Raw genomic sequence first — 11,841 nt, forward strand, 5'->3', positions numbered from 1 at the left:
GTCCAGCCGTTTTCGAGACTAACGTACACCAATTGTTTTTTCTATATAGGGTGACTGGTAATTAGTGAACGATATTTAAACACGTGATTGTACTCATGATTACAAACAACTTTCCCAAAGAAACATTTTTTGTATACTCATTAGTTTTATTTTTATCGCAATAACAAAACAACAAAATTTCATTAGCACGCGCGCGTAAAGTTGCAGCTGATCATACGAGCGTGATCTTATGTTATTTAAAATAAAACTAATGAGTATACAAAAAAAGTTTCTTTGGGAAAGTTGTTTGTAATCATGAGTACAATCACGTGTTTAAATATCGTTCACTAATTACCAGTCACCCTATAAATTCTTTTAGATTTTTAAAGCCAGCCAATCTCTACCACATATACTTTAAAAAAGATTTATTTTACAGGGCATTTACCTACTACAATTAATAATAATTACATATTTTATCTAAACACCTTATATTTAGGAAACATCCCATTATAAAATCTCCTATTTGAAACACTATAACTGCCGCACTCAGAGACATTTAATGATTAGTTAAATAATTCCTTAGTAACGATTTTGTACCGAAAACAATCGCTAAGGACTGGGTTAAGTAATCATTAAATGACTCTGAGTACGGCCGTAAAACAATATAATAACAAGCACACATCATGCTATGCAAAACCAGTTTGTAAACATTTTACATTGATCCTGGTCTAACTGCCGTACTCAGAGTCATTCATTGGTTACCTAACCCGGTCCTTAGCAATTGTTTTCGGAACAAAATCGTTACTAAGGAATAGTTTAAGTAATCATTCAATGTCTCTGAGTGAGGTAGTAAGTATACAGTTTTGTCGTAAATTGAAAAATATAGGAAGTTCTAAAAGTATCTGCCACGACTTTAATAGGAGGTAGTGTGTTTGAATAGTACAATAGTGAATATAAATTATTGATTATATCAGTATTTTTTCATACAAAAAATCTACGTATGAGTTTGTTATGAAAGAGCTATCTCTTTCACCGTCTCTGTCGCTTCGTCAATGAAAACAATTGCTATCAATCGTTTTATTGGCGAAGCGACGCATCGTGCGTTTTGTGAACCACTTTATACAGAGTAGAGTGAATGCTTATTTAACTTCTTTATGTTCCCAAATTGAATTAATTGGTCCATAGTACGAAATTTTCTTCACTATTGTAATCTTCAAACACAACACTACCTCCCATTAAAACCGTGGCAGATACTTTTAGAACACCTTATATAACTGTGTATTGGTAAAATTATGTTTTATTTATCACTATAACAGTAATTTATAATTCCAACTATCCGGTGAGTGGCTTATCTCAAACTTTATGAAACTGTACCCTTAGTACGAGTTTGCTTTACGTTTAAAGTAATCGAAACGAGAGCGCGTTCGGCGTCCTGATTGGCCGGCTCGAATAAACCAACCAATCAGAGCGCTCTTGTTTCAATTACTTTAGCCTCGCGTATCCACGCGAGACACAATGTGTTTTCCTATATTATAGGGTGACTGGTAATTAGTGAACGATATTTAAACACGTGATTGTACTCATGATTACAAACACCTTTCCCAAAGAAACTTTTTTTGTATACTCATTAGTTTTATTTTTATCACAATGCGCTTGCTATCGCATGATCAGCTGTTAGCAGCGAGGCGCCCGCGCCCGCGTTATCGGAAGACTAGTAAGTATTTTGGAACTTTACGCGCGCGTTCTAATACAATTTTGTTGTTTTGTTATTGCGATAAAAATAAAACTAATGAGTATACAAAAAAGTTTCTTTAGAAAAGTTGTTTGTAATCATGAGTACAATCACGTGTTTAAATATCGTTCACTAATTACCAGTCACCGTATACTTGAGAAATTAAGACGTTAAGCAAATTCGTACTAAGGATACTGTGCCTTAAAAAAAGTCTTTACATACAATAATATATTACATAATACCTATACATATATAAACGTATATTTTACAGTAAATCTATTTTTTTTTAATTCTCTAACCTTAAGAAAGAATACACAAAAATATTTACAGGTTTTTTTTTTAATAACAACAACGTCTTTAAACTTATTTATTTTAAATTTAATTTTAATATTTAATAATAGAAATCTATGCGATATTCGAAATATTTTAATACTATAGATGTAATAGGCCGAAATTTGAGTCAAATAAATGACTCGAAAATATCAATTTTTGGTTTTTTTCGCTATGGAGTATAAAGGTAAGCGTCCACAGGCCCGCATCGTACGCATCGCACGCAACGGATTTTAGTTTGTCTTGTATAGAAACTCATACAACTGCGTCCACTGATCCGCATCGTACGGACCGCATCATCGGCAATGCGTACATGCGATGCGTACTGATGACGTCATACGGAATGACGATCAGTGGACGCGCCTCGACTTTTTCTAGAATTGGGTAGTTTCCTTGGTCAAAAATAAATTATTTTGACATTTCAATATAATAAAATATCCCAAAATAATCGTACTTTCATTCATTAATTTGACGATATAATTATTTATTAAATTTTTCTAGCTAATTTTAGAGAAGTAAGTATGCTATATGACGTCATTAGTAGCGATCTCCCACTAAGTCCATAGAAAAGTATCGATTTTGACATTACGATAAAAGTATTGAATTTGACTAGTAGGAAACTACCGTATTATTTTCTTGTTCTTCCTCTTCTGCTAATAAACAAGCAATAACAAATTCTTCATCGCTTTTCTCTATTCACTTCTTTCTCACAAACACTTTCCGCACGTACGATCACTACTAAAATCCGAATAAAAGTGGTGTCGGCAATCCGATTGCAGTCGATACAGTGGACGCAGCTAGAAAAATTAATCCGTTTGATGCGATCCGTTCCGTATGACGTCATCAGTACGCATCGCATGTAGGCATTGCCTATGATGCGGTCCGTACGATGCGGATCAGTGGACGCAGTTGTATGAGTTTCTATACAAGACAAACTAAAATCCGTTGCGTGCGATGCGGGCCTGTGGACGCTTACTTTTATACTCTCACGATATTGGCTTAATTATCCATTTGAAAATACATATACAGACAAGAAAAATTTTCGCCATAATTGGCCTGAAGTCTCTGTTCCTATCACTGAAAATGACGTCATAATAACATTGTTTTTTTTTTTAGGAATAAAGCCAACTATAAGAGTTCAAAGAGATATGATTCAATCAATTTCGTACCTTATTCCGTTTACATAAGGTTACTATTCGGAATCGCTGTCTTTATCTTCCTTTTTCTTCCTTTTGCTTTTGGGATGCATCTTGTAAACGTGTTTCTGAAGATCTTTCATTTTCAAGTATCTGGAAATAAAATATATAGTTTTATTTATTGACAAGCAAACCCGGCGAAGTCCGTTTCGCCACCAATAATTTTCCCGGTTTTCCTGCTTTTCTCTTAAATTTTCCCTAAATTTTCTTTGCTACAAACCTCACGGAGCCCGAGACCTTTCCAACGAATGCAAAACCGTGGGAATCGGTTCGTGCGTTCTGGAGTTATAGTGTCAGGAAGGAAAACCCGACTTATTTTGATTTTATAGATTATATATACTAAATGAATTATTATGTTTTTTGAATGAAATGCTGGTAAACGAACAGACGATAAACAATCGCCGCCGCCTACGAACATTTGAAACTCCAGACGCTTTACAAGTGCGTTGCCGGCTTTTTGGGAGTTAGGAATTTAAGGGTTGTTGTTCGGGAATGGGGATGGGGAAGATTGGGAAGAGGGGAATTGGGCCTCCGGTAACCTCACTCACACAACGCAAGCGTTGTTTCACGTCAGTTTTCTGCTCGGCCGTGGTATCACTCCGGTCGAGCCGGCCCATTCGTGCCGAAGCATGGCTCTCACACACTTAAAATAATAAATATTAAAGTCATCAGGTACTTGCCATCAGACCACCACAGATGGGGCCCAGTAGGGCTGATGCCTGATCCGGAGCTGCGGACTACCTAGTGGGTTTACCGGGGCTCCGGCTCGAAAGGCAGGAGAAGGAACGGGGTGGTTTTTAGTCAGTAAGAGTCTGACACTCCCTCTCGCCTCGCCCAAGGCGAGAAAAGTCATTGGATGATTTTCCCCCCTCAAAGTTAAATTTCAAAAAAAAAATCAGCTACTTACTTGGAAGGGCACAGTTTGCACGGAAACTTGAAGTCCTCGGGGTTGCCATGTAGACGTTGCTCGTGTCTGTCTCGGATGGACTCCGTGATGAAGTTCCGATGGCACACCGAGCATTGGTACGGCTTCGACGTGTTGTGAGACTGTTGGGCGAATGTGAGGTTTAATGTAAAGGGTTTAGGGTTTAATTTTGATTGTATGCAGTGGCGTAGCGTGAGTGTCGGCCGCCCGGGGCGGAAGACAATTTTGCCGCCCCCTTATTTAGATATTTTAATTTAATGTATACTATACATTACATACATTCATAATAGAGAACTTTTCGGCAAGAACAGTCATGAATCAGAGCACTCCCCGTGGTATAGGCGATAGAAAATGCACAACGAAGCTACATCTCTACGCATTGCCAAAGTGTCAAGTCGGTTTTAAATTTCCTGACGCTCAACAATCCGATTCGCACGCCGCTGAACGCGGTCCAGAGGATGAAGCTGGTACTGAGGTGCCCCCGCCCACAGATAAGAGTAGTATCCATATGGGGCCGAACCTGCGCCTTATATGTATAGAAGCAGGCGATGGGCTGGAGTGAAATACTGCCTTGATCTGTTGAGCACACCAAGCTTTTTTCACGCTAATTTAGCCTTATCCTCTAGATGGCCACGGAACTGGAAGTCGCTCGAAATGTTGATGCCAAGTATCCCAATTCCAATACCGGGGCTCCGGCTCGAAGAGCAGGAGTAGAGACGTGGTGGTTTTTAGTCAGTAGGTAAGCGTGTAACACTCCCTCTCGCCTCGCCAAAGGCGGGAAAAGTCATATGATGATTTCCAATACCGGCTGAGGCAGTCAGAGGGGGATACTTTGAAACTGAGGTAAAACGAACAACGGTAGTTTTTTAACGGTAAACACGCAGACCTGTGTCTTAGTAGGGTGATCTGAGATTCTCCGCAAAAAAGTCTCGATTTCAGACACAAGTCTGTTTCGGTTTTCGTTGACGTTTTCCCGAAAAATGTTAGAGCAGCCGGTATAATAGGCATCACCTGTACTGTCATCCGCATAACAATGAATGCCGCTGATTTGCAACATATAATTGATATGGAGGAGTAACAAGGTAGGTGATAGCACACAGCCTTGAGGGACACCTGCGTTTACAGACAGAGAGTCGGAGCATTCCCCGTCGACAACGACCTTAATGCTTCTGTCTGCAAGGAAGCAGTAGACCCATTCGCACAATTCTCGGGAAGCCCATAGGAAGGAAGCTTCGAAAGAAGCGCTTTATGCCAAACCCGGTCCAAGGCTTTCGCCACGTCCAAGCTAACTACCAACGCTTCCCCCTTAGATTCGATCGCCTGTGCCCAACGGTGTGTCAGGTAAACCAGAAGATCCCCAGCCGACCGACCTTTACGAAAACCGTAAAAATTGTTGGTCACTGAGTAGCTGGTGATCCTCTAGGTACCGCAAGAGCTGGTAGTTGATAATGGACTCCGAGAAGAGGGAAGTTATGACTACCTGTAGTTGGACGGATCTGTTCGATCACCTTTTTTAGGGATCGGGTGGACCAAGGCCGTCTTTCATGATTTCGAGACTACGCCTAAAGAGTAAGCTCATTTTAATCGGTCCAAATTTGTACAGTCGACTCTGTCTAAAGGCTCCCTCTCGGGGCAGGAACACTCGTTAAAGGTTCCATCCCCATTATCACTACTTTCTCCGATCTCTATTTGCGAATAAAATATAAAATGGTTGAAATATTTACAAAATATTTTTATTATTTATTGTTTAATTTTGCCGTCCCCTAAAAAGTGCCGCCCGGGGCGGGCCGCCCCGCCGCCCCCACTACGCTACGCCACTGATTGTATAGTGATTTTTACAAATGTGACGTTTGATTTACAACTTTATAGCTAGGAATTTAGGGTTAGATTTTCTAAATAGGTCTATATTTTTACAACTGTTTTCATTTTTTATGTGGTAAAGGTGCTTAGTTGGTTGAGAGCGTATTCGACTGCCGATTTGGACAAAGTGCTATGGGATATTTTCGGTGTTTCGAATATTATCGTTTATAGAAAGTATCATTAATAGCACGAAGTTTAGAAATGTATCCAGGGTATGGAAACTCACCGCCTATTACATGGACTTATAACATAACTGTTGAAAAATGGGTGTTACATTTTTTTCCTTGGTAACCGAGTCTCTAATACAAACTTGTTGACTATTCTGCCAGTGTCGAGTGGTGACGGCAATTTGGGTGTTACATTGTATAGGTATTTATTTCAAATAGACCAGGAAGGCACTTTTGAACGTGAAAGCAAATATAATAATATTAATAACGTCTGTCTGTCGGTCAGTCCTGTAGTTGCTCTATTTGCTCGTTCTTAAGTGTAGATTCCCATGGAGAAGAACGAGCAAGAAACTCCATAGGTTACTCCTTTTCAATCAGATTCACAATACAATACTTGGTTACATTGTTTCGGTGGTACAATTGTGAGACACACCTCAGTCTACCCCTTCGGTAGACAAAAAACGTGACATTATAGGTATGTATGTGTATCTATACCAATATAAGAAATAACTCACCACTTTAACATGTCTCTTGAGGCTGGAGTTAGTTCCAAAGCTTGTATTACATATGTCACATGTGAACGGACGCTCGTTCCTATGTGTCCTCTCGTGCACCTGGAAATTAAACCATAAAATGATGTATAAGGGGAATTAAAACTAAAAATCTAATGTATTGTTAGTGTTTTCAATAGCCATTTATTTATTAGGATGGTTTTTATGATGATATTTGTTATGCTACGTTGCTGTGGATGCGTTTGGTTTCCAGTCAATCATATTAATTGGTACACGTAGCTTAGCACTAGTGAAAATGGACGTAGCTAACCTATGTTTTTTAACTGTATAGAAAGATACGTGCTATCGATACATCGCATACTCGAGCTGCGCATCTTCCTAGTACAGTTACATAGCTTAGTATCAGTGGAAACGGTCACATAGTTTCACAGCTTAAGTAAACGGACGAATTTTTGTATGTTTCCTATTCTTTCTGGGGTTTTAAAAAAATGTACAAGTTAACTACTCAAGATTTTCTAACTTAGGCTACGATATGGGGTACTTCAAGGTACCAGGCAAAGCGGGCATGAAATGCCCCACTTACCATCAACCATGTGCTTTCTTGTCACCGTACGTGGTATTAAACATAACACAATTCCTTACCTGCAAACTATAAGACTCGAAGAATCCCTTGCCGCAGTAGGTGCACCGGAAGGTGGCTCCGCGCAGCACCCGCTCATGTGTCTTCATATGCATCTTCAGCAGCGCCTGGGAGCCGAACTTCTTGGGGCATTCCGTGCAGGCGTGCGTCTTTTCCTGGGGGCACGAAACGTTAATTATAATGTGGTATAAGAAGTTCTGGTCGTGAGGTTAAAGAAGCAGGCAAGCACTAATATGGGCCGGCAAAGTTCGACCGGAGTGATTTTGCTACCATCAGGGGCTCGTACTAAGTAAGAGTTTGCTTTATATTTAACGAGAATGGTCGAGTGAGGTTACCGGATGCCCAATTCCCCCTTCCCAATCTTCCTCATCCCCGATTCCCGAACAACAACCCTTAAATTCCTAACCTCCGGCAACGCACTTGTAACGCCTCTGGTGTTTCAAGTGTCAATGGGCGGCGGCGATTGCTTACCATCAGGTAATACGTCTGCTCGATTACCGGCGTGTTTTGGAAAAAAAAGAAGAGTTTACATGCATCTTGCCAGGCTTGAGGATTTGAAGATTGGGGATTTGGGGGCAAGAAATTTTTTTTTTAAATGTTGCCTCAAATTAAGATTTACTCTTGTGTCGTGGGATCATTTGCCAACATACAATTTCACATAAACATGTCATCCAAACCTGGAACAACAATCTGTGGATCACACAAAGAGTTGTTCCGTGTGGGAATCGAACCGGTTAGATTAGGGAGGGAAGGAATTGGGCCTCTGGTAAGCTCAATCACGAGGCGAAATATAAGGCGTTGGTTGTTTCACGTCGGTTTTCTGTGAGGCCGTGGTATCATACGGAACACTGTGTCCCAGGGACATGAACAACTGTCTTGGATCACGCAACGAAATAAATGAGAAGATATTATTAGGGGAGAAGACTTAAAAGAAAACGATAGTTTCCACTTCCCTCGGTAAAATGAATGCAGGAAACAGGATGACTTAAGCCGGAAAGGATGATGCCAGAGTTTCTATGAAATCTGGTCCCAACTTCCAATAACTAGCTATGTGTGTTACAACATTGGATGGCTAATTTTGAGCTAAACAAAAGTTACTATGGCGTCAAGTTCTAAATCTTAGTCCGTTCAGAGTTATTCTTCATTAAACATGGTAGTTTTATCAGTAGGCAAGTAATGCTATTTTTTACGCCATAATTGTATTTGTGCTTTATACACGGGTCTAATCAAAGAGCATCTTTAAAAACTTACCAAATGGGTATCAGAGTGCTTGGCGAGAGAGTGAGAGTACTTGAACCTCTTGGGGCACTCCGCACATTGGAACCCGAGTCCGGAGTCAGCGGAGTGAGTGACCATGTGTGCCCGGAGTGCCATCCAACTGGAGATGGGCTTGTGGCATATCCTGCACTCTCTTATACGGGTCGGGTGTGTTCTGAAAGTGAATACAGCTATTTAAAATAACATTACTTAAATAAAAATAATCAATGTTTAGGACTGGAAGTTACAAATACGTCATTTTTACGTATAAAACGTACGCAGAAGTGAAGTGACGCGATATTTCAAATCAAATATATCTTCGAAAATATTTGTTTCCGTAAGTAAATAAAAAATACAGTCAATCACGCTGAAACTACTGAACGGATTTTGATGAAATGTGGTATACAGATAAGGTATGAGCTGACTTAGGTGATATGATACTTTTTATCCCACGGGAATGCGGGCGAAGTCGTTGGAAGTTCGTTTCTAATACCTTTGACAAGTAGTTATAGAAATAAACAATAGTCTGTCAATCTATCCGTCAGTGAATCTAAGTGCTCGTTCTAAAGTGTAGCTTCGAATGGAGAAGAACGAGGAAGAAACTCCATTCGTTACTCTATTAAAATAATAAAAAAGAACTACATCTCACCGTTGCCGATGATTCTTCAAGCTCCCCTTAGCACTAAAGACTTTATCACAATCCTTACAAGGAAACACTTTGCCATCAACACTTGTTTCCTCCGTAACCTCTTTAGAGTTCATCCTCTCAATAACACGAGCCTCTTTCCTCTCGAACCTCCTCTGTTCTTTCACTTTGGCTATTTCTATCCTCCGTATGTTTGTGAGACCGAATGTATGCCAGTTGTGGTGGATTATGAAGCGCTTCGGATGTTTGAAGAGGAGTGAGCAGTGCGGACATTCGAATACACCTTCGGGTTTTATGCCTGGAAATATGATAATTATATTTTTTTAAAAGAAAATTGACTGTTTAACATGGGCGTAGCCTCTTTGGGGGTTCAAACCCCCCTGGCTACACCTACAAAAATGCGTACCTAGACATTACAGAGCGTTATTTTTCTAGTTAGCATAGTACATCCCCTGTTTGGCCAAGGTCTACTACCTATGAATCTGTTAATTACATTACATATTACATAAATTGTTTTATTTTTCTTGTTTTTTTTTGGTCACTCATGTAATGGGTCGACTTTCTTGAACCCCTCCCGATACTAAAACCTGGCTACGCCTATGCTGCTTAACTGTGATACCACGGCCTCACAGAAAACCGACGTAAAATAACGTTGTGTGAGTGAGGTTACTGGAGCTCAAATCTTCCCAATTTCTAATCCCAAAAAGGCCGACAACGCACTTGTAACGCCTCTAGTGTTTCGGGTGTCCATAGGAGGCGGCGATTGCTTACCATCAGGTGTTCCGTGTGGTAGTTTACTGGCTTATATTAAAAACATGTTTTCTGACAAACAAGTTAGTTAAAACTATAACTAAAAACCCCATTCCTACTCCTGCTCTTAGAGCTGGAGCCCCGATCAGCCCTAATTAATTATTATCCATTAAATCAATTTTGTAATTAATTTATGTAATTTAGTTTGTAATTAAAAATTATAGTTATTTAATAATACTATAGTTAATTACCGTTCTTATAAGCCGCAATAGCTTCAGCAACACTAGTTTCTCCCTCGATGATCCTGCAATTAATATTATCATCCTTTTGGAAGCCATTCACATCTTTAAGGAACGGAGAAAAGCACTCAGCATCCGCCCAACTATCTTTCTCAACTTTAATAACGATACTATTGTCCGTATTCACTTCCGTTTCTTCCGTTACAAAGTGTTGCGTTATGGCTATAGGTTTTATGTCTTCTTCGTCAGATTGCGGCTCGTTTTCGGACCCTTCTTTGTCTTGACTGTCATCGTTAACATCTATCGGAGCTTCGACAACATCATTTGGCTTTGTTTTCGAGAAATCTGCAGGTGTCACTTGTAATGGATCTGCTTGCGTTTGTATTACTGTATGACTCTGTATTTCCGTAGCAGGTATGTTACTTTTCGGCGCTTTCTCAATTACCGTTTGCTGCGGTAACTCCGTTCTAGTGCTCGTCGGTCTACTCAGAGCACTTGGTGCTTCTTTGGGTTTATTCGATGAATTTATAAGAATGTTTTCAATTAATCTAACAGTGTTTTCAATATTTTTCTTCCTTGTGCTATCCAATTGTATCTTTTCTTGTGTTTTTAAACTTAGATCTAAGTTGTGGTGACCGTCGTGGTATGTATTGTTAAGTCCGTAGCCTTCATCAGGGATGCTGTGCCTGGCATAAGACTTATTTGGTATCTGAGGTATGTTTAAAGGCATTTTGCGCATAGCATGATCTTTATAGCTCTCCTGCCTCATAGTTTCGCTCGCTCGCTTCTCGTACGAGTAATTCATCATGTTAGCGCTATGCTCGTTCTGTATATTAAAGTTCATAGGAAACATACCGTTTGGAAATGGTAAATCGTTGACAGAAGACGCACTTTGATTCATGTACGAATGCTGGAAGCCCAGTTGCTGATAGTTGGGAAACTGACCCATTTGCGGCGGCATACCCAGTGTAGATTGGTTGTAATGTGCATACTCTGGAAGATTGAAGTGCCCGCTAGGCCCCTGGCCTCCGTGATGGGCCATTTTACTTAAATTATTAATGTTATGAGCGAGATTCATATGACCACTCATCGGTGTCATGTTCACGGGCGCTCCCATATTTATCGGCGTCTCGTTAGGCCCGTAAGGCCCTGTATTATGCAACATGATTGCTGTTGTATAAAAATTTGTTCACTTTCACGTTTTACCGTTACATTTTATAGTCAAAAACACTAAACAAATAAAGCTAATGATAGCCATTTTGTCTTTTTGACGTTTCGATGTCCACCCATTTACCGATATTTCGATAATATTTGGCACTGAATTGCTATGGCAACACTCTGCTGAAAACCGTAATTTTAAATTATTTTATTAATATTTTATGATTTTTGTTATTTCTTTAGCATCTTTATATTTATTTCATAAGTTCTGATTATTTAAACTTCAGATAATCTCAAGTTTTCTGTAAAAATCTAAATTATTTACGGTTTGTGTCTATTCTGTGGAATAGATAACAATGTTGACCGCTAGATGTCTGTCAACCTATTTTATTTCATTTAAATTTCAACTTTACTAACGCGACATAAAATCGATTTTCAAATAGCAGTCCT

The 11,841-nt window shown here is 39.6% G+C and overlaps 1 protein-coding gene across 1 annotated transcript; it reads right to left on the bottom strand.

The window, feature by feature from the left end:
• Positions 1-3,158: 3,158 nt before the first annotated feature.
• On the bottom strand, positions 3,159-11,522 carry LOC118280465 (zinc finger protein 286A-like). Its single transcript, XM_050701892.1, has 7 exons — positions 10,246-11,522; positions 9,248-9,542; positions 8,593-8,773; positions 7,344-7,496; positions 6,705-6,803; positions 4,145-4,284; positions 3,159-3,330 (listed from the first exon to the last, which is right to left on the bottom strand). The coding sequence occupies exons 1-7, from the start codon at positions 11,396-11,398 to the stop codon at positions 3,234-3,236; spliced, it is 2,118 nt and encodes a 705-aa protein (XP_050557849.1). The 5' UTR covers positions 11,399-11,522; the 3' UTR covers positions 3,159-3,233.
• Between the last annotated feature and the right edge of the window lie 319 nt (positions 11,523-11,841).

The sequence above is a fragment of the Spodoptera frugiperda genome, chromosome 21 (assembly GCF_023101765.2).
Source record: "Spodoptera frugiperda isolate SF20-4 chromosome 21, AGI-APGP_CSIRO_Sfru_2.0, whole genome shotgun sequence".
Lineage (NCBI taxonomy): Eukaryota > Metazoa > Arthropoda > Insecta > Lepidoptera > Noctuidae > Spodoptera > Spodoptera frugiperda.

Bases quoted from the DNA above. Each gene is read 5' to 3' on its own strand.
- LOC118280465 (XM_050701892.1), bottom strand. From the start codon at position 11,398: ATGTTGCATAATACAGGGCCTTACGGGCCTAACGAGACGCCGATAAAT. The intron at 8,774-9,247 runs GTGAGATGTAGT...ATTCACTTTCAG, and splicing joins TTGAAGAATCATCGGCAACG to AACACACCCGACCCGTATAA. The intron at 6,804-7,343 runs GTAAGGAATTGT...TTTAATTTCCAG, and splicing joins TCGAGTCTTATAGTTTGCAG to GTGCACGAGAGGACACATAG.